This window comes from Molothrus ater, chromosome 14 (assembly GCF_012460135.2).
Source record: "Molothrus ater isolate BHLD 08-10-18 breed brown headed cowbird chromosome 14, BPBGC_Mater_1.1, whole genome shotgun sequence".
In the NCBI taxonomy this organism is placed as follows: Eukaryota; Metazoa; Chordata; class Aves; order Passeriformes; family Icteridae; genus Molothrus; species Molothrus ater.
Genome location: NC_050491.2, coordinates 2,070,005 through 2,092,977, shown reverse-complemented (window position 1 = coordinate 2,092,977; position 22,973 = coordinate 2,070,005). Strand labels below are relative to the sequence as shown.

The 22,973-nt window shown below is 48.6% G+C and overlaps 1 protein-coding gene across 2 annotated transcripts in view; it reads right to left on the bottom strand.

Annotated features, from left to right (window-relative positions):
• Nucleotides 1-13,028: 13,028 nt before the first annotated feature.
• Nucleotides 13,029-22,973, bottom strand: part of LOC118698651 (ubiquitin carboxyl-terminal hydrolase 12-like) — a 30,918-nt gene continuing 20,973 nt past the window's right edge. Inside the window, exons 6-10 of one of the 2 annotated variants that reach the window (XR_008508617.1) lie at nucleotides 22,188-22,271; nucleotides 21,375-21,572; nucleotides 19,154-19,232; nucleotides 14,173-15,343; nucleotides 13,029-14,083 (exon numbers count right to left, since the gene is read on the bottom strand). Coding sequence is in view for 1 of the 2 variants with exons in the window: in XM_036402117.1 (XP_036258010.1) it covers nucleotides 15,242-15,343; nucleotides 19,154-19,232; nucleotides 21,375-21,572; nucleotides 22,188-22,271 (463 nt within the window). In the remaining variant the exon portion in view is untranslated. Of the gene's footprint in view, nucleotides 15,344-19,153; nucleotides 19,233-21,374; nucleotides 21,573-22,187; nucleotides 22,272-22,973 lie in introns of both variants that reach the window. The other variant, XM_036402117.1, reaches the window with a different exon arrangement.

Sequence of the window (22,973 nt, the reverse complement as noted above, 5' to 3'; positions counted from 1 at the left end):
GGTTTTTTTTTCCCAAATAAAGGGTTTTGCACTGTGTTTTACTCCTTCTCCCAAGCTGTATGTGCTGCTCTGGCTGGGTGCCTCGCCAGGAGTGACTGTTTCCCTAAACTGCCATTCAGCCGCAGGGAACACTGGGAGCCTGCAGAATATGAGGCAAAATATTCAGCAAAATATGAGTGTGATAATTAATAATTAACAATAACCCAATTTACCTGATGTGGCACGGAGGTAAGGAAGGTTTTCTAGGGGTTTGGGTGGGGAAAAATAGGAAAAGTCCTTAAAACAATAGAAAACCTGGATGTTTTTGCATCCAAGTGCTGGGCAGCCATCCCTCCCTCCCTGCTGTGCCCCTGCCACCAATGGGAGTTCTCCAAAACCAGGCTTGGAGTGAGCACCCCAGAGCACCAAACCCTGGAGCCACAGCAGAGAAGCAGCTCTGACATCAGGAAGGTGCCAGCTCTGTGGGGAAAAGCCCTGAGCTGCCCCAAGGACACACCAGCACAGCAGGAACCCACAGGCACCGAGTGGAATCCGTGCAGCGATGGATTTGCTGCTCCATTCAATCCCTGAACCCTCCTGGTGATCCCTCCTGGGGGACTGGCATGGGGAACATGAGGTTTTCCATGGGGAACGTGAGGTTTTCCATGGGGAACCTCCTGTGGTGGCCCTGGAAGCACCTGCAGCCCCCCCAGCTCCATTCCTGCTGGGCAGGAAGGACTTTGGCTTCCAGAAATCCCAGGAACAAATTCCCAGCTTTGAAGTGGAGCACCAGGCAGCTCCACACCCCCACGCTGGTCCTGTCTATTTATTGGCTTTAACTCAGGCTTGTGACATTTAAACAGGACCCTGTGTGGAGCCACAGCACTGGGCTGCCCTCCTGAGCAGGGCACATTCCTGGGAACCACAATGCCTGGATCCAGGGTTGGCTGGGTTAGGACATCACCCAGAAAAGGCCACAGCTGCTGGCTGGGAGTGAAATCATCTCCATAAAGCAAGGGCTTGCCTCTGAAAAAATCTGTTTACTTAAAGAGAGCCATGAGTGGGGCTTGCCAGCAACGTGGTCACACCCCAGCCCTCAGCCTGAGCTGTACCCACCTGGATTTTGGGGGTGTGGAAGTGCTTTTCCCTCTCTGGGCATTGCAATTTCTCCTTCAGCACCACTTCCAGAGCTGTCTCAGCACTTGGGGATTCCCCCAGGATAAAAGAGACATTTCCAGGAGTGGGAACACCCAGCCAGAGTGGAGAGCTGCTGAACATCCTGGGAATTTGCCTTCTCCATCCCCAGGTTGGGGTTCAAAGCAGGAGGGTTCTCTGGTCCCACAGGAATTCCCTCTGCCCTGGGAGCTCCACCCCAGAGCTGTGCTGGGCTTCTCTGCCCTGGTGATGCTGGAGGTGGCTTGGCTGAGGAACCTCCCCCAGATCCCCAGGGATGAATCCATGGCACAAAGGCACCTGGGGCAGGGAATGGGAGAAGCAGCAACAGGGAAATCCCTCCAAATTCTTTGAAACTGCTGAATTTGAAGGGTTTGGGGGAGATGAAAGCAGCAGGATGGATGGGAGGATGAGACCCAGAACTGCCCCTTCCCGCCCAGGTTTGAGCTCTTCCCCGGGGTTTTTCTGATTTTTTTTTCCTCCTGAAAGGTCAGCTCCCTTGTCAGAGCTGGAAGTCACAAGCAGCATCCCTGACACGAGTGCAACCGTGTTTGATGAGTCACTTGTTTAACAGGAAGAGGCTGCTGGTTGCTATAGGGATGGCAGCAGAGGGGAGAGGATCCCTCCCTTACCCTGAGCAAACAGAAAATCGCAACAATTCCAGCCCAAACTCCCCTTTGCTGTAACTTTTTGGCCCAGTTTGGTACCGTGGCTGCAGGGATGGCCAGGCAGGTCCCTGAGCACGGGACATCCTGGAGTTTGGGGACATCACAGGGCTGGACAAAGTCCAGGGAGGGGTCTGGATGAACGCTGGGGCTGGGTTTGGAGCTCCAGGGGCTTTGGGGTGACAGGAGCAGACCCTGCTGAGCTCCCCACCCCTCTTCAGGGCTTTTCCCTCCATGGAAGGGAATCAGCATTCCCGGGAGAGCCCGATCCCTCTGCCAGGGGCTGCTGCCCTGCTCGGAAAGGTGAGAACTGTGCTGGGCTGGGGGAGCTGTGACTGTGTCACCTTCGGGATGCGGCCACCAGGGCACCGAGGAGGACACGTCAGTGTCACCGTGAGCCACCCCCTCCCAAACAGTGTCACTGTGACCACCCCCTCTCAGTGTCACCGTGAGCCATCCCCTCCCAGCCAATGTCACTGTGACCATCCCCTCCCAGCCAATGTCACTGTGACCATCCCCTCCCAGGGTCACTGTCACCATCCCCTCTCAGTGTCACCGTGAGCCATCCCCTCCCAGCCAATGTCACTGTCACCATCCCCTCTCAGTGTCACTGTCACCATCCCCTCCCAGCCAGTGTCACTGTGACCATCCCCTCCCAGCCAATGTCACTGTGACCATCCCCTCCCAGTGTCACTGTCACCATCCCCTCCCAGTGTCACTGTCACCATCCCCTCCCAGTGTCACTGTGACCATCCCCTCCCAGTGTCACTGTCACCATCCCCTCCCAATGTCACTGTCACCATCCCCTCCCAGCCAGTGTCACTGTGACCATCCCCTCTCAGTGTCACCGTGAGCCATCCCCTCTCAGTGTCACTGTCACCATCCCCTCCCAGCTCGGTGACTGCAGCCTTCATCCCCCCTGTTAGGGGAATTCATCCACAAACACCAGAGGGTTATGTCCAAAAAGGAGACAGAGGAGTCCTTTTACTTTTTTGGAATAAAGGGGGAGGCCATGGGGCATTCCCCTAGGATGTCTCCAATTTTTGGAAGACTCAGCCTCCTTTTTTATCCCAATTTCCAGCCACAATTCCCTTCTCTCTTTCCCCGTTTCTGAGGTACTTGAGAGGTTCAGATTTCCAAATACCCCTGATACCAGGGATTCCCCTCCAATGTATAACCCTCCCTTTTCATTTTTAATTCCTATGGAATTTAGGGGTTTTCTTCCCCATTGTTTCTTTCATCTTTCAATGTCTAATTTCACTTATCAGCAAACCTAAAGTTTATTTGTAAAAGTAAATCTCTTTTTCCATTCACCAATCAGTGGAATCCTTCCCATTGTTTCTTTTATGTCCCAGTGGTTTTATCCACCAGCAGCCCCACAGCTGGTTTGGAAAGACAAATCCCTCATTCCTCTTCCCTGGGTGTCAGCCCCCAGCCAGGCTCCCCCAGGGCTGTCTGTCCGTCCCTCCCACCCTCGTTTCCCTTCCCTGGGATTCAGCCCCGGATTCAGCCCCGGACGAGGCTCCCAGCCACTTCACAGGGATGTGGTGGGGGAATTCTGCCAGGTCCATCCCTGCAGAGCCTCGGGAACGCCCAGATGCTGCTGTCCCACAGGACACTCCCAGCTCCTCATTAGGGAGTCGCTAATTACCTCGCCATTGTTCCTTGGCGCTTTGTGTGGCTGAGTTTAGCTCTGCTGCTCCTGGCACGGATGCAGTTTGCCCACTGCCCATCCTGCATCTGCTGTGCCTCAAGAAATGCCTGATGGGGAAAACGAGGGGGTTTCCCTCGCTGAAAGAACCACCTGGACTCAGATTCCCCCGAGGTGGATGATTTTGAGTCGGATTTCATTAAGCACAGGGCTGTGATAATTTGGTTGGGTGGCCCTGGAGAAGCTCTGCCTTCCCCAGGGCTGGGGTTGTGCATCTTGGGGTGCAGGGAGACAGCAGGACAGGATTTGGGGCTCAGGGACTCGCTGAGCAAGGTTCTGGGGGGTTGGCACTCAACAAGGGGGATTTGATGGGAAGAGCTGAGGCTCCCGGCTCCTTTCACAGGGACGTGGGGTTCCACAGCATCCGGGGGTTCCCGAGGGTCTGCAGGGATGGACCTGGCAGAATTCCCTCACCACGTCCCTGTGAAAGCAGCTGGGAGCCTCAGCTCTTCCCATCAAATCCCCCTTGTTGAGTGAGTGCCAACCCCCCAGATCCTGCTCAGCGAGTCCCTGAGCCCCAAATCCTGTCCTGCTGTCTCCCTGCACCCCAGGGTGCACAACCCCAGCCCTGGGGAAGGCAGAGCTTCTCCATGGCCACCAAACCCATTTTCTGTGCATCAGGAGAATTTGGTGCCTCTTCATGATGGGGAGGAGAGAGGGAAGAAGCCTCCAGCCTTCAGCTGTGATCTGCAGAAGTGTTTGTGTTCAATCCCTCCTGCATGAGGGGGTTTGAGAGATCCTTATTGCACTCCCAGCAGCTCTGGGTTTCAGAGAGGAGCATCTTCCCCCTCCACAAATCCACTGGGAAAAACAAAAGGTGGGAAAAATGAGAAGATGGCCCTGGGGAGACCCAGACATCCATGGGGGCTTGATGGCTTTGGGTGCTCTGATGCCACAGTGGCACTGCCAGCACTGGGGAAGGCTCTGTCCCGCCGCCTCCATCCTCTCCAAGCCACCACGGCCCCTCCAAACCCAGCCTGGCAAATTCCCCAGGCATTTTGGGAGCTCCTCAGGCTGGCAGCACCACACCCATGGAGGGGGGAGCACTGGAATTCCCTCTGCTCCACGAATCCCCTCGTGCTTCACAGGGGTTCTGTGCCCAAATCGGCCTCGTTGGGTGCCTGAGTTCCCCAATCCTGCCCTGCTGGGTCCCTGCATCCCAAATCCTGCCCTGCATCCCAAATCCTGCCCTGCTGGGTCCCTGCATCCCAAATCCTACCCTGCATCCCAAATCCTGCCCTACTGGGTCCCTGCATCCCAAATCCTGCCCTGCTGGGTCCCTGAGTCCCAAACCCTGCCCTGCTGGGTTACTGCATCCCAAATCCCCCTTGTTGAGTCTCTTCCCATCAAATCCCCCTTGTTGAGTGCCAACCCCCCAGATCCTTTCTCAGCGAGTCCCTGAGCCCCAAATCCTGTCCTGCTGTCTCCCTGCACCCCAGGGTGCACAACCCCAGCCCTGGGGAAGGCAGAGCTTCTCCAGGGCCACCCAACCAAATTATCACAGCCCTGTGCTTAATGAAATCCGACTCGAAATCGTCCACCTTGGGGGAATCTGAGTCCAGGTGGTTCTTTCAGCGAGGGAAACCCCCTCGTTTTCCCCATCAGGCGTTTCTTGAGGCACAGCAGAGGTTTCTAAAGAGCGCAGCACAAGCGCAGTTCCCGGGGCGGCTCCGCACACGGATTCACACCAGGACACCGCGGGCTCAGGACTATTTTTAGCTGCGTGGTTTTTTAAGAGAACAAAACCCCATCGAGGAAAAAACATGGCAGGGATATTGGCAGAAATAAACCGAGCCCAAGCTGCCGGGGCTCGGGAGCGCTCCCCGGAGCATCCCCGAGTGCTCCGGCACCCGCAGCCCGACCCCAGCCCTGGCTCGCGGCAGGTTTAGGGAAATGTCAGAGATTTCACCCCAAGGCACAGGGGGTCGGCATTTCCTGGCCCTGTTAAACCGGGAGCAGGGAGATCAGAGCATCCTCCCGGGGCACGGCTGGGTGCTGTGGATTAATTAGTGCCTCGGCTCAATTAGTGCGCGGGGAAGGGAAGCGAAGGCAGCGGGGTTGGTTTGTGGAGCACCCAGGGCGGGTGGGGCCACGGCCAGAACCCCCCCAGCAGCCTGGCCCAGCCCTCGGGGCTCTGCTGGGGCTGGAGCATCCCCAGGGCTGGGCTCTGTCCCTGTGCCCCAGCAGAGGCACCCCAAGGTGGCCCTGGGAGTCCCTTCCTGCCTGGCACTGCATTGGACAAATCCAGGGCTATTTCCTCTCTAATTACAGCATTTTCATCCTCTAAACCTCTCCAGGTGTCACAACCCGGCAGCCAGAGCAGCACCTGGGGCTGGCCCTGCAGGGCTGGGGCTGTGCCCGGCTCTGCTGCCCAGCCAGGAGGGGGTGCCCGGGGAAATGACCCCAAATCAGGGTCATTTGGGGGTGTTTGGGCTACCACGGGCGCTCTGGCAAGGGGCAAAACCCTGGTGGGGAGCAGGGCTGTGTCTGGGTAGGGCAATCTGCTCAGCAGGGTAAATAAAAGAGAGTTAATGCACGGCGAGAGGCCCTGGAAAAGCCCCGAGCCAGCCCAGCCCAGCCCTGCCCTCCATCCTCTGCTCCTGGCTCTGCTCGGCTCCTGAGACAGCCCAAATCCTTCTGGAGTGAGGGAAAAGGGGAAAAGAAACAGCTCAGCTTCTCTCAGTACCTGAAGGAGAGGAGATGCCCTGGGGCAGGGCTGGGGACTGCTCAGTAGCTTCCAAATGGAGCAAAACACTGAAGTATTTCACCTCAGCTGGTCCAGCTGATGGGAAAGGGAGGATTTTTACAGGTGTGGGTTGGACCTACCCGGGTTTCACCATCCAGGGATTCTCTGGGATGCAGGGATGGAATTTCCCCCTGCCACAGGGAACAGAGCTGCTGATGGTGCAGCTCTGGCTGCCAAGGGGAGACCAGAGGGAGAACAGAGCTCAAATCCATCAAAGATGCACAAGGGCAAGGGAGACCTCGCTAAACAGCTCCCAGCAGGCTTGGAGGAACAGCAGGGTGGAAATGGATGGGATGAAACCCAAAGCAAGGTGACTCTCCATCCGTGGAAGGGGTTGGATGGGGCTTGGGGAAACCTGGGAGAGGGAAAGGTGTCCCTGCCCCTGGCACGGGGTGGAACCAGATGATCTCTAAGGTCCCTTCCAAACCATTCCATGATGATTCCCTGATGATAATCAATGGTGCAGGCATGGAGGAGGGCTCGGTGGTTCTGCAGAGTGGCTGCTCTGAGGTTTTGGAACAGGAGCAGCCGGAGCAGATCCAGCAGCTCTGCTCAGGGCTGAGATAAAATCACTGTGGTTCCTCCAGGAGCTGTCACTCAGACCCCGCAGCCTTGGCTTTCCTCGGGACCGTGACCAACAGGCAAACCTTGAAGGAAGGTGCAGGAGAGAGCAAATACGTTCTTTCCTCTCGGGGAAGGAAAAAAGCCCAACTCCAAGGGCCACTGTGCAGCCTCGGGGAGCAGAGGACACTCGCTCAGCCGCCCCCAGGCAGCCACGGCTCCTCCCAGTGCCGCTGCTGGGAGATGGCACCGCCAGCATCACCGCTGGGATGCGCTGATAAAAACGAGAGCGGGCTCCCGGTACTAGCGTGATCTCAGCATTTATTGTAATTAAATAAAGGCCTAAAGCAAGGGTGCCCTGGGCCGAGCAGCAGCGATCCCGTCGAGGATGGAGCAGCGCCGGTGCTGGGGCTTCCCAGGGATGGCCCCGATGGCCCAGGTGGAGCAGTAAAATGCAGGTGTGACAGTGGTGGCTGCTGCTGCCCATCCCCTGTCCCCAGCGAGCCTCTCCTGTCGAAAGGCAGGCCTGAGTTGACATTCAGGCAATGCAGTCAAACCTCCACTCAACACTCACCGCAGCTGGCTCAGCCATAGAGGCAAGAAAGGCTCTTCTGCAAGGTTTTATCCCAGCAGAGTAACACAGTTACCAAAGGAAAAACCCGGGGAAAAGAGGAAAACCACGTGGAGCAGGAGCTTATAGAGGGGAAGGGGTGGGGAGCGGGGCTAAGGGCTGGGCAGAGGGGCCTGGCCTCCAGGGGAACCGAACCAGTGACAGGGGAAGGAGAAACCAGAGGAGGCTGTGACACCAAATCCGTGGGGGAGGCTGTTTGTCACAGACATCTTTCATGAAAAATCCTTTCCTTAGGATTTTTCCTCCTGAGGAGCTGAGAGGCCTCAGGAACAAAATGTAACCAATGGTTATCTGCTGCTGTGGGATGCAACAGGTGCAGCTGGGATTGGCTCATGTGGTTGTTTCTAATTAATGGCCAATCACAGCTGGATCAGACTCTGTCCAAGACACAAGCCTTTGTTATCATTCTTTCCTATTCTATTCTTAGCCAGCCTTCTGATGAAATCCTTTCTTCTATTCTTGTAGTATAGTTTTAATATAATATATATCATAAAATAATAAATCAAACCTTCTGAAACATGCAGTCAGATCCTCCTCTCTTCCCTCATCCTCAGACCCCTGTGAACACGGTCACAGCTGTTTTTCCCTTTGGGAAGGATGACTCTGTGGTAAGGGGTTAATGCTTCCAAGGCTTGGGGATTGACCAAGGGGGGAGAATTCAGGGGATGCTACAGAGCAGCACACATTCAGTGGGTCAGATCCCCCTTTTTATCCTGTTTTCTGTCCCTTTGGATTGGTTTCTGTTTGGATCCTTTATTTGCAGGAAGGTTTAAGGTGCTTGATTGGCCATTACAGCATTACAGTTCTGTCCAGGCTGGCTGTGATGCACTTCACTGGGCAGGAAGGACATTGGCTTCCAGAAACCCTGGGGAAGGGAACAAATTCCCAGCTTTGAAGTGGAGCACCAGGCAGCTTCACACCCCCACGCTGGTCCTGTCTATTTATTGGTTCTCACTCAGGCTTCTTTACTGAGGTGTGTTATGGTACCTTGAGTACCAGATTCCTTATAACTCCCCTTTTAATCCCTTTTGCAATATAACAACCAAACTACCAGCACATGCTTAACGATCTATCAACTCTTTCCCAAGTTTCCAACCTATTTTTACCAGCCACCACACACAGAGTCCCCCCAAGCTCTCGCTCTTCCCTTCCCGTTTCCCCCGCTCCCGGAGGATGCTCCTGCAGCCTCTCGCACCCAGCACAGCCCTGCTGTCCCCTGCCTCTGTCCCTCCCTGCTCCAATCCCAGGATCGCGTCCCGCCCCTTGCCCGCCTTGTTTCGGAGGGGTTTGAGGTGGGTCGGAGATATTTTTAGAAGATAAGGGCGGTTCCCAGCTCTCCCGGGAATCCTCCTATCCCCGAGTCTCTGCTCTTGGAGCACTTGGCTCAGGCTGGCGGGGGGGAACAGCACAGAGAAATTGGTTTTCCCAAATCCAGAAACCTCCTCCCGTGGAAACTTTACTAAAACCAAAGCTTGGTTTTTCTGCTGGGTCTGAGGTTCAAGGAATTCCATTTAAACCTGGGTTTAGGCTCAGTTTTACAGCATCCATGAGAAACCAGGAGGAAAAAAAAAAAGTAAAATCTCCATTCATTTTTACACTTTTCACTCCCTAAGGGTGAGATAATAATTCAATTTTGCTCTGTCTGCTGGCTTCAGACATCCCATAATGCCCCCTCCTGATCCTCACCAACCCACACTGTCCCCAGGGGACACCTGGCAGGGGATGAGCACCCTCAGCACCCTGGAGGTGTCAGGACTGTCCCTCCATGCCAGCAGCAGCAGCAGGTCCCAGCTCTGCTTTGGCTCTGCTGGGCTGAAATGACGGCAGAGAATTCTGAAGGAATAAACTGGATTTTTTCCAGGCTCGTGGCCTTTTGCTTGGAGAAATATTGTGACTCAAAATCTGAAAATGAGCAGTTTAATGTTAAAAAAAAAAGAGGACCTGGGGAGGATGGCCAAGAATAACCCTGTCCCTGATCACCCCCACGTGCTGCCTCTGCAATTCCCTGAGGATTTGCTGAGGAGGAGTTGAGGGTGGGAGGTGGGAGCAAAGGGACCTGGAACAGCTCCCAAATGGAGCAAAACTGGATTTTTACAGGTGTGGGTTGGACCTACCCGGCTTTCACCATCCAGGGATTCTCTGGGATGCAGGGATGGAATTTCCCCCTGCCACAGTCCCCACGACCTGCCAGGACCCTGCTGTACAGCTGATGCTTCCAAAATATCCAAATATTCCAATCGTTTCACATCACCCAGAAGGACCAACAGACCCAAACTGAGGGATGCAAAGGAGTCCAGACAAGGAGGTCTCTGAGCTGCCATCAGTGGGAGATTCCTGGCTAAACACCTTTCCCTGCTGGCTCCGAGTGGGGTTTATCCCACAAAGGTCTCCAAGAGAGTGACCCTGTGCTCCCAAGGGCCTCTGGACACAGCTGGGCCTGCACAGCAGCACTGACAGATGGGATTTCCCTTCCTTTGGGCCATGCCATGCCATTCCATTCCATTCCATTCCATTCCATTCCATTCCATTCCATTCCATTCCACTCCGTTCCATTCCACTCCACTCCATTCCATTCCCCACAGCACTTTTCTGCCTGGCAATGATTTGCTGGAGTAGCTGTGGCTGCTCCTCAGAGAAGGAAACAAAACCACTTAATCGAGTGCTAATTAGGGCACTTCATCACTCCCAAACTCAGCTCCTGCTGAACTCCACCTGCGATCTCATGGACACACAAAGTTCAGCTGCATTTGGCCTCAGCCTCCCACGGGCTGGGGGCAGCAGCAGCCCCAGATTCAGTGCAGCTCTTGATGGCTTGGCCCTGCTAATTCCAGGCCTTAAATGCGAGTAAATGTCTCCTTTCTGCATCAAAATTCCTCACACAACACGTTCTGCTAAAACAGCTTGCTCCAGTTAAAAAGCACCTGGAAAACAAAATGAACTCTGGTAGGTCTGGGATGTTCCCAACCCCAAACAGCTCCCAAACCCCATCCTCACCCTTCTGCCCTCCCCTCACCCTGCCTGGGACTTGGAAATCACCAGGGAAGGCCCAGCTGGGACTATCTGAATGTTTTTAATTGATTTTACACAAGCTGAAGTGTTGCAACCACTGCAGTGTTTTGTATTTGTGTTTATTTGTATTTAGGAGCTTTTAAAACAACTGACAACCACTAATGCACTCATTATTAGCAACTCAAATATTTAACAGCTGCTGCTGCTGCTGTGTAATTAATTCATCCTTCCCTCTCCTGCGGGTGCAGAAACAGCCCCCACACTGCAGCAGATCCAACCATCCCACGAGGGAGGGGAATCATCCCAATCCATGGCAGGGACCCCTTCACCTATCCCAGGCTGCTCCAAATCCCATCCAGCCTGGCCTTGGGCACTGCCAGGGATCCAGGGGCAGCTGTGCCAGGGCCTCCCACCCTCCCAGGGAGGAATTCCCTCCCAAATTCCCACCTGAAGGGCCCCAGTGTCACTTTGAGGCCATTCATTCTGCCACAAACGATGTGGAAAGATCAAAGCATTTCCCTTTGCAGCTTTGGCTGCAGAGCACAAGGACAGGACCACCCTGGCACCACCCCACTGCCACTGCTCTGTGTCTAACCCTCCACTGCTCCATCTCTGACCCTCTGCTCCATCTCTAACCCTCCACTGCTCCGTGTCTAACCCTCCGCTGCTCCATCTCTGACCCTCTGCTCCATCTCTGCCCCTCCACTGCTCCATCTCTGACCTCCACTGCTCCATCTGTGTCCCTCCACTGCTCCATCTCTGATCTCCACTGCTCCATCTCTGACCCTCTGCTCCATGTCTAACCCTCCACTGCCCCATGTCTAACCCTCCACTGCTCCATCTCTGACCCTCTGCTCCATCTCTGATCTCCACTGCTCCATCTCTGACCCTCTGCTCCATCTCTGCCCCTCCACTGCTCCATCTCTGATCTCCACTGCTCCATCTCTGATCTCCACTGCTCCATCTCTGATCTCCTCTGCTCCATCTCTGATCTCCTCTGCTCCATCTCTGATCTCCACTGCTCCATCTCTGACCCTCTGCTCCATCTCTGATCTCCACTGCTCCATCTCTGACCCTCTGCTCCATGTCTAACCCTCCACTGCTCCATCTCTGACCCTCTGCTCCATCTCTGATCTCCACTGCTCCATCTCTGACCCTCTGCTCCATCTCTGACCTCCACTGCTCCATCTCTGCCCCTCCACTGCTCCATCTCTGACCCTCTGCTCCATCTCTGACCCTCCACTGCTCCCTCTCTGACCTCCACTGCTCCATCTCTGCCCCTCCACTGCTCCCTCCATCTCTCTCTCCCTACCTGATCTCTCCCTCCAGACACCCCATCCCTCCCGGATTCTGCAGAGATGCCCCAGCCAGGCCGGGTTTGCAGGAGCAGCAGCAGCCCCGGGGTTAATTAGTGAGAGCCAGCAGCCCTTCACACGTTGGGAATTAATTACGTTTCAGGGATTGTTTCCTTTTGCTAAATGCCCCACAATGGGAAGGTCTGAACTGTCTCAGGGGCTTTTGTCAGCCCATTTTCTTTCTTGTACCCATCAAATAGGATTTGTTTAAAGTATCTCCTAAACTGAGCTGGCACCTGGGCTTTAAAAGCTGCTGCTGGTACCCAGAACGTGCTGAGCACCACCAGCAGGTCAGAGAGCACCTCTGTGCTGCAGAGCCAAGGGCAGAGCCTCTCCACAAATGTGGAATTTGAAGCAAAATATCATTTAATAGAGAAATAATAACCATGGGATGGTCTCCATCCTCACTCCAGTAGAGGTTCTGGAGAAGAGCTGCAGGGACCAACCCAGCTCCCAAACCCCAGCTCCATCAGTCCTGCCCTGGTGGCTCAAACCAGCTCAAAGCACTTTGCTTTCAGCCCTTCTGGGTTTGGTTGTTTTCTCCCAATTTCCAGGGAATGCTCTTCCTGCAAGTCCAACTCATGTTCACTGCAGTTAAAATCAGCTCAATTTATTTATTTCCTGCTGAGGTGTGACCCAGCAGGACAAGGGCCAGACAGCATTTAGGATTTACAACCTGGTTTTACAGAGCAGCTGCCATCTTCCAATCTCCCCTGCTCCCACTGCATTGTATTCCCATAAATTCCTTCTCACAGGATCCCATTTTCCTGTGCTAAGGTGAACTGCAGTGAACCACAACAAAATGAAAACCTGTCCTGCAATGAACCTCAACAGCTCCAAGCACAGGCTCCTGGTTTTGCCTTTAAATGTCTCTGTTCCAGATCAGTCAGAAGATATTTGCAACAAAGTCTCAGGGAGCACAACACAGGGGGAAGAGGGAGCAGAAATCCCAGGGCAAGGCAGGAGCAGAGCTCCAGGGGTGAGGGGGGAAGGAGGATCAGAGGCCCGGGTGACCTCTCCCTGCTGTAGCAGCACAGCAGTTACAATCTCTGCCACTGAATCAATGATTCAGTTCTCCCGCCCTGACCCATTCCTGCACAGGTTACAGGGATGCAGACACAGCAGGAGCAGGATCCTCAGGCAGCCAGCAGGCTGGGAGGAGTTAAGGAGTGAAATTCAAGGAAAAACCTCTGGGTGCTGTGGGTTTGATCATAATGACCTTTATTGGAGACAGGTGGGGTCATTTATTATACAGAAGTAACATCACACCATTCTCTTCCCATTTAATTCCTTTTAGTCTCCTTATAAATCTGTAGCAAAAGTGCACTTTGAGCAGTTTTTAATCTATAGTATATATCTTTCAATATTATCTCTCAGTCAGGTATTTTATTTGTAAAAAGGTATCACCAGATATACAAAATACATGTCTAGTGTACTACATTACTTTTTGTATTTACTGTTTAGATTATTTTTAACTCAGTGCTCTCTCTTTTTTTTCATTTTTTGCAAGACTCAGTGATGAGAGTCTTCTGGTGGCATCACCAGGAGAGGACTCACAGCTTGTGTGTGGAGAAGGGGAGAAGACTCTTAGCCAGAACAATTGTCACACAACAGAACAAGATGACAAGAACATTTGCTGCTGTTGAATGTGTCTCTTAAAATGACAGTACTCTGTATAATAAAAAAGAATTAAAAAACCCAATGTCCATATTTTATCTTCTGGAAGAGATGTGCCAGGAGAATGGAAGCTGCACCCAGCTGGAATACAATGGCAAAGGTTCATTTGCATTTTGAAGGCAGGAGTTAATTGCTAAACATCACCTTTGTGGTCATGAGAGGAAGGAACAGACACAGGCAGCACGAGGAGCTGTGAGATCCTGCTTTCCTGAGGACAGTGTTTTGGTAAAATATTGAATATCCTGCACGAGCCACAGAATTGCATAAGTTAAAGATCCTCAAGAACAACAAGCACTGGGGACAGATGAGGGGCTGTGACAGCCACACTGAGGACACACAGCTCAGGGGCCCAGCAGAACACTCCTCCCCCTGGGAGGCTGCAGCCAGCTGGGACAGGCTTTGGCACAGCAACAGCGCTTCTCCAAAAGAAACTTGCACAAGATCTTCTGAGATTTCTCACCAACTTCTTCAGTCTTTTATTCCTAGTTATCCTTGAGATTAGAATATATACACATAACTGATAATTGCTTCATTTCAGTCTTCAAAAGACCAACCATTTCCCCTGGGAAGCAAGGCCTAGAGAGGTAAAACAATCAGAAGCATTTTAGGGGGGTTATGATTCCCAGATGGAGACAAACATCACCAACAATGGCTGCAACACTGACCAGGTAATGTCTGCTGGGTTGGTTGGTTTTCCTTCTCCCCTGTTCATTACCCTGAAGACTCAGAACTCCTGGATTAGTTCCCTAAACACCCCTTCCCTTGGCCAACCCTTCCCAACTGGTGCTGTTTCTGTGATTAGCATAGATTCAAAATGCAATTTGCATCAGTTTGCTTGGAATTGAGTGAAATGTGGAACAGATCCTGCTTCAGAATGAGGGCACTTTTGGTTTATGCAACAGCTCCAAGAAAGGCTGGAATTCCCAACTTTTCTACAGCAGAGATGGTCTTTGACAGCTCAGGGCTGCTCTGCTGCCCTGGAACCTGCAGCAACTGGAGGCAAAACTGCTGCTTGCAAAGGAAAATGCACAGCAGGAGAGGCTGGGTGTGGAGACAGTTCTCTGCCTTCTGCAGGAGAAACAGAACAGCACAAAGAAGAGTACAAAAAGAAGCAGTGCTGTTAGTGTTCTCTAAACCCAAGAGAATGCAGGATGGGGAGGTTTACAATGCTGCAGAGAAAAGGGTTTGTCTGCTTTTTCTTTATAAAAATTACAGACTTGACATTTCCAATATGTCTTAGCTTTGTACTGCTTCTCAAGTCTGAGTCACCAAAAATATCCAGCAAGCAGCTGCTGCTCATATCCTAAAATATGCCTTCAGCTGACACTGAATATTGAAATCATTCTGCTAAAATACAGAAAAACGATGGCAGAAACCAAGGTATAGCCTCAGGCCAACTTTAAATGGTAAAAATCCTACAATGCTACTTTGAAATCTCTTCTTGAGTTCATGAACAAATAAGCAGCCGGGTTCCAAGTAGAGGTAACGCAGATTTTGGAAGATAGCACGTAAAAAAAAAACCCAAAAAAAGCCCAGAAAGAAAACTGGAACAAAACTCTTCTTGTTAGGGCAGTTCAGCACTAATCCTCCAAAGGGGGAGGAGGGAGCTCTCCCCTCCCCTGGCTCTGTCCTGGTCCTACAGCAGCACCGAGGAGCTGCTCTGCTGGCACACACAGGCTCCACCTGGACAAAGCTTGATCCCTTTTTCCTTGTGTCCATTCTTTGTGTCTCTTGTCAGTCCCTGGACTGGTAGAAGAGGATATATCCAGACTCAGAGTTTTTGGAAATGTCTGATGTTAACCCATAGAATTCTTCAATGGCCTGGGCGTCAATTTTCTGAAAATTAATGGAAGTTTTAATTAGCTTCAATCACATCACCACCTAAAAGCCTTTTCCCAGATAAACCATTATTCCCAGCCCTTGGAGGTGATCTGGAAAGCCAAGCAGTGCTGACATGCTGACATTCCAACATCATTCAATCCAACAAAACATTTTTTTCCCCACTTAATAACTTTCTGACTATTGAAAAACCAGGAAATGAGGATGAATAATAAACTTTTCAGAAGGGGTACAGTCCTTAGCTGGACTACAAAACAAGTGATCCATGAAAATGTATCCTTAAAGGACTACATGACATTTTTATATTTGCTTTCCTCATGCTGGTGGTACCTTGACTGAGTATTTTATAATTAAATTATTTTTTTTTTTTTTTAATTAGTCACTAATCAGGCAAGAAGCTTCAGCTAAAATAACTCCAGATTTCAAAGTTATTGTAACTCTTTTAAGGAGAAAAGTCCTGCAAGAGCTTCATGAATTCTGTGGGTCTCCTCTAATTATGATCTTTGGTCATAAAAGAGCTTTTCTACCAAGCAAAGCCTTCTGGAGTACCTATCACAACGTTTGTGTCTTAAGAAAAATCATGATTTGCTGTACTAATAGAATTAAAATCTATTAGCACAGCAAATCATTACACAGCTTGTATTTCAAGTTGTGATTGTGTGCAGAAAAGCTGCTTTGCTCTCATACTCCAAGCACAACTGGAGGGAATTTTAAAGGTTTTTTAAAGATGGTCCAGGTCCTGAGCACACCTGGATTCCCATCAGTGAGCTGGATCCTGCAGCCCAGAGACTGGAATAAAACATTTCCAGGCACCTGTGCTGCTCAGCATCCACTGGGATATGGAGTATTTTAATCCCTTTAGGACTCTGGATCCACAGAAATGAGAGGCTGAGGAGGAGATGAGCCTCAAGTTTCCTTTTATTCCCAAGGAATAAAGTTGAGGAAGTAAAGAAATGTTGCAAACACAAGAAGCTCTGGGTTGAACACGTGCCCTGCTCAGGAGGAGCAGAAACCAGCCTGTGATGGAAGAAAAGGGGGAAGAGAAGGGGGAAGAGAAGAAAGGAAGAGAAGGGGGAAGAGAAGGGGGGAAGAGAAGGGGGGAAGAGAAGGGGGGAAGAGAAGGGGGGAAGAGAAGGGGGGAAGAGAAGGGGGGAAGAGAAGGGGGGAAGAGAAGGGGGGAAGAGAAGGGGGGAAGAGAAGAAAGGAAGAGAAGGGGGGAAGAGAAGAAAGGAAGAGAAGGGGGGAAGAGAAGAAAGGAAGAGAAGGGGGGAAGAGAAGAAAGGAAGAGAAGGGGGGAAGAGAAGAAAGGAAGAGAAGAAAGAAAGGAAGAGAAGAAAGGAAGAGAAGAAAGGAAGAGAAGAAAGGAAGAGAAGAAAGGAAGAGAAGAAAGGAAGAGAAGAAAGAAAGAGAAGAAAGAAAGAGAAAGCTGCAGAACCCACTTGGAGAAGGTGAAATCTCTGCTCCCTGAGCAGATTTTGGCATCACCAGAGCTCAGCAGCACTGGCTTCTCCCTGTGGCACTGCCAAACAGCAGTGAGCTGGGAGCAGCCTTTTCCCAGCACAAGAAAAAGCAGATTGGAGTTTTCAGAGGATGCATCAACTGCAGAAATTCTCTCTTGAAGGGTTTTGTTAAACACCTTCTCTTAAAAAATCAGAGGGGGAAATAAAGCCCCTAAACAGATTTTGTCTTTTCTCCATTCAAGGAGTGAGGGGAAGCTGAAATCCCCTGCTGAGGCTGCTGCATTTTCACACCATTTATTAACATAACGTTACTACAGACTGTTAGAGGCACATTTTAACAGAAATATAGTGAAAGAACACTCCTCTGCTCCTGCAGTATATTTAGCAGACAAGTCAAACATGTTTTATTTTAAGTGCCAGCTCACTTGCCATGCAATCAAGCCTATTTCCACTACTCATCCTGAATGCAACTCAAACATTTGATCCATATTAATTCATGCCTCAGATATTTTTAGTTTCGGCACAGCAAAACTGACTTCCTCCTTTAATGTCACTATGCACAGAAAAGAGAGTGGAGCTGAAAGGGGATGATATAGATTCTATTCTTCCCATTCTTATTGAGCAGATATAGTTTAACCCAGTTGTAACTGTAGAGTACCAACCAGTGGATCCTGTTACTCTAAAGCTACAACTCTTAGGATTCTCCAACTTCACCTGGCATTAAAAATGATGTTATGAACTGAGATTTGCTCATTTCCAGCCACCTATTCTGGTTCTCCAAAGCAAATGCAGTTCAGCATTCAAATCCCTGAGGGCTTTTTTAAGCAGAGCCATTCTGTGCCTGCCCTCAGTGTGGATTGCTCCATGGATGGAGTTTCCAGGTAAATTCTGGCACTGGCTGCATGCCCTGGCTGCTCTGTGACCAGTGTCACACTCAAATCAGCCACAGATCAGTGGCTCAGCTTTCTCAGCCCATTTGCCTTGGCTCAGGATCCCCCTTGGACTGAGTTGTCCCCTGGATTTGCTGTTTCCCCCATATGCTGCAGGATGTTTGGGGATCATCAATCTCCAATTTAATTGAGAGTTGGCCCTCCCATGAAATGCTAACACACAAATAAATCTGCCTTCCCCACTGCTGACATTTAGTGGGTAATGAGGACAAACTCCTTCCTGTTTTCAGTTTGGAGCTGTTCACTCACATCACTTGCCAAAAATGCAAGAAAGCTTTTTGTATTTCAGAGGGAAAAGGCTTTTCCTGGGTTTTCAGCTGCAATATTTGTGAACAAGAGCTTTGCACTCACCTTCTCAAACCTGTTTTGTTAGGTGGCCACACCTAGAATTTAAACCATCCAAAGAGCTTTGTTTTTACAGCATTAAAAAAAAATCTATAAAAGATGAACTTGAAAACCAAAAGCAAGCCAGAATTAAAGATAGAAAAGCAACATAAAGGAAAAAAAAGTGGATTTTTTCCCAGAAGAGAAGAACTACATGACAGCTCCTGGATTTACTGCCCAATATCAGACAGCACGCATTTAAAAGCCATTTTTGGCACATCTATAAAAGTGTCAACAGTGCTTGCAGATAAACAGAAATTTGGTTTTGCACTAAAAATGAAGATATAACATAGAAGTGACTGATAGAAAACAAATACAGAATAAGAGGATGGTTATTTTCCATCTTTTAAAATGTGAAGTTCATCGCCTGGATGGAAAATACAGGTAACACTTGCATTTTAAAATATTGGGGTGAATACCACTTCCAAATTAGGTGACACAATTCTGTACTTGGACTATGACAGAAACAGAGGAAAATGACCCCAAAAACATAAAAATGGGAAAAAGGGAACTGCTGACAGCCACACACACTGGGGAGCCACCCCTCATGCTCAAAGCCATGCAAAGATCAAAAAAAAAATTAAAAATGGGGAATGTGCTACATTTTTATTTCAACACAAGCATGGATTTTGCTATTTAGACACTTAATCAGGCCTTGACCACAGGATCTCCAAGACAAAGCATTTTCATCTTTACAAAAAGCAGCTCTGCTGTGGCATTTGTTCTACTGTTTGATATTTGCATAATAATTAAGTGAAATCCATGGATGTATAAATATTGTGGATATCAGCCTTTACAGATATGTTGGCAGAAAAGGAAAAATTTGCTTGAGCTGTTTCAACATCATCTCTAAAATATTTTTTTTTCTACAATTCGTTGGTGAAAAGCGACCCAAAAAAAAAGTGAGAAGCTCTTTGAGTGCAGCAATGAAATGCAAGTCAGCAATGGAGAGGAGCCTAACAATGGGCTGCCATGAGAGTTTTGGGGTGGTTTGCTGTGTTTTTGTTACCCACCTCTACAATGTCATCATCAAAGAGCAGCCAGAAGCCGTGGCTCTTCACGATGGTGATGTAATGCCCACGGTTGGGGCCACTGCAGGAGAAGGAATTGCAAATGTATCACCCAGGAGCCACTGCCCTCCCCAGCACCACCTCTGCTCTCCCAGCTCCACTGCCCAGATTTTCTCTGGGGAGGTTTTTAGATTTTTGCCAAATTGCTTCAATTAAAACGTTGCTGTTGGCTGCTTGAAAACACAAAATATTCCAAATGCACAATGCTGTATTGAATATCATCATTCAGAGATTTTAAAAATCAAAATTAAAAATATTTCAATCTCGCCTGTGTTGCATTCACCACTGCTGAGTATTTTGACCACTGTGAAATTTTGATTTAAATCAGTTCTGAATTGTTTTATTTCACAGCAGGAATTCCTTTAGTTCTCAGTGTGGTTTAACCTGAGCACAGCCAGACCCTCTGGGAGAGCCCTTCCCACTTTTCTAGTGGAAGTTTCCAATTCCCAGAATGGAATTCCTTTTTTTAGGGCAACTACATAAAATTAAATTTGAACTTGAATTTAAACCTAATTTAAATTTAAACTGAAGTAAAACCCTATGTGCAAAATATTTCAAACAAGTTCTGAGAACTCAAAATATTCAGAAAATCTCATTAATCTCAAGCCTTTGGTAAATTCCCAGTAAGAACTGAGAGGAGGTGAGTTACAGGAATCCTAAAAGCCCCACACAGGATAAAAGGTTTGAAGAAAAAAGGAAAACCATTTAATAATCTGAATTATTAATCACCATTATCTAAACACGTAAGTGTAGGCACAGGTATGGCAAATAAAAACTACACAAGAAAATGCATTGCCTGAGATCCTAAAATGATAAAAATTATATATAACTATAACTGCACAACAAAAATCTAGAATTATATGAAGTTTATTTATACTAAATCTATTCATTATTAGCAGGTTTTTTTCCTCAAAAAGATATTTCAAAGCATTTATGTGCTGTAATAACTGGTTACTTTCAAACTCACACTTCCTGAAGGCAGTTAAAAATATTTTTTCCCTTTGATGAGGGCTTTTTTTCTAAAATGCTCAGAAGTTTTTTCCTCTTTGCTTTTAAAACCAGAACTGAAGCTGCTAAAACTAAAATTTAATGAAGAAAATAAGGATATTTTAGAAACCCAGCAGTGCACAGTTTATTCCACATGATGGCACCAGCTTCTAAAGAAACTTCAAGGGTTTAGGCAGCAGCAAGATGAAAAATAGAATTTAATTCTATTTCAGTAGGTGTTTTTCCAAGATTTCTTTTTTTTTTCCATTTAGATTTCCTGGAAAGCAGGGTTAGAGTTGGGGTTTTTAGTTGTTTTGGGTTTTTTTAATGATTGCTCTTTGCTACAGCTCAAAGGAAGAACTTGTCTGATGTGCCACTGTGCAGATGACACAAATGACACAAAATGACAAATCTGAAAAGTAAAATTTAAAACAGTAAAATGTTGGAGCTCTGGATGCTGAGAATTTTAAATTTTCTGGGCTGAAAGGCACGGAGCCACAAGAGAACACTGCATTTGACCTGAGGCTGTGGAGAAAACTTCCAAAATTGATTGATAGCCCTGGGATTGTGGGTGTGCAGTTGGTTAGAAATGTGTAATGTCACAGGGTGGAAAACTCAGAGTTTGGGGTTTTAGAATATAGAAATAAATATGAAGCAAGATGGAGGTTTTAGGGTGGAGACAGGTTGTTCTTCTTCACCTTCTTCTTCATGGGTTTGGGTGATGTTTTGCAATTGGACAGAAAAGTCCTCATTGCTGACTTTTAGGATCAGTTATTGGGTTAAAAGGGAAAATAATCTAGGTGTTCTTTTTTAATTGGAGAGTTTAGTCTTAAAAGATCTTGGAACAAGAGATTGTTGGCCATTTTGTGCCTTCTAATGAAAAGGTGCAGAACTCATGGTTGTGAGGCTGTCTCAATGATAAGAAATAATAAACACCTGAACTGAACACGAGCTACCTCCTCAAGTGCCTTCAGTCCAGACCCAGAAAAAGTGACAGTAAAAATATAAAACTGAATAGCAAAAAACCTAGTAAAAAATACATTTAAAAAAAATCGAAATACTTCTATCCAAGCAGCTCTGCCAGTGCTCCTGCACTGCCCAGCAGTGTCATAAAGCAGCAGAGGGATGAGGGATCCCCTCAGAACTCCAAGGAGAGGCAGGGGATGTGCACAGGTACCTGCCACAGTGCACCACCACGGCCACCAGGTCGTACATCCTGTCAGGGTTGGTGGCATCCCCCGAGGTGTTGAAGAGCCTCAGCTCCAGGGGGAACACCACCCTGTAGGACAGCTTGGTGTAGCGGTGCAGCTGGTCCATGTACTTGAACCTCTTCAAGTGCAGAGCCAGGATCATGGGCAGCTTCTTCACCCTCATTCTGGAGCACAAAAATGTGGGAAATAAAGGGGAAGGGTTAGCAAATCACTCCAGACAAAGATTTGTTCAAGAATATCTTCCTTATGAGGAAGCGCCATGAAATGAATCCCGTATAATCCAAAATATTGATAGAATAAAAAAATAGGGTTTTTTTCCTCTCTTAGTGAGAACAGGCAATATTTATTCCAAATTATTAACAGCACAACTGGCATCTGAATGCAAAACAACTGCAGGAAAATATTGATTTTTTTACCCATCAGTGGGAAGAAAGAGCTGGAATAAATCTGTGTTGCTGCTCTGGCTGTGACCAAGTCTGAGGGGAGAAATAAGATTTTTTTGTACCCAGTGCTCCCAGACAAAGCAGATGGGATGTTTTCCAGGGTCTTTAAGCTGATTAATGCTAACTGGGGAAAATGTGGATGTCTGGAAACAGCAGATAGAAACTCTTCAGGGAGAAACCCAGAATGAATCTCCTCATGAAGTTACTTGGTCTCTCCACTTCTTCACCAAACACAGACCTACACAACCTCACCTTTTCTCTGCCTGAATCCACCAGGTGTATTTGCCCAGAAATGTAGAGAGAACATCTCCCTCAGCCTGAATGTTTGGCCCTTACCTCTTCTGTGCCTCCTGTTTGCTGCGGCACTGCTCACAATAGTATTTGTATTCACTGCATAGAGTTTCAGTGTTACTAAATCCCCTGTGGAAATCAGAGAGTGGCATAAGCAGGGATATTCCAGAGCATCCAGGCTGAAAATGCTGAAAAAAACCCCCAAACAACACACAGAGGATGAAACTCCTTTCACTCATGGTGCTCCCAGAGCCATTTGATGTGTATTTGTCTCGTTCCTGGCATGCAGCATCAATGTTCAGCTGGAAAAATCTGGAATTTACACTATTAACTGCCTATTTTCTGGCTAGGAAAGCTAATAAACAGCAAGAAGGTGATTGAGTTTTGTTTCCATCAGTAGCCATTCCATGTTTTCTTTAGTGGCAGAAATTAAATGTTCACATCTCCAGCCATTAAGTAGCAAAGTCTGGATGATCCTTCAGCTCCCAGCAATTAGAGATCCATTATCAGCTATTAAATAGCCAGATGCTGGATGCAAATTAAATATCCAAGCAGCTGATAAGCCTTGGATCTAGCAGACAAACACATGGAGTAAATGTCTACCAGGAAAAACTAAACTGACCCTTAACATCAGGGCCAGGCAACTGAAATTCAGTAAGAATATGAAAATAATCAAGAATTTATTGTGAAATCAAACACTGCATGTTTATTTTTGATAGAGCTTGGCTATGGGATGTAACAAATTCAAATCCCCATAAAAGAAAGTGAAAATCAATCTTATCTACCACTAGTATTTATTAAATACTAAAACCCACTAAGAACCCTTCCAAA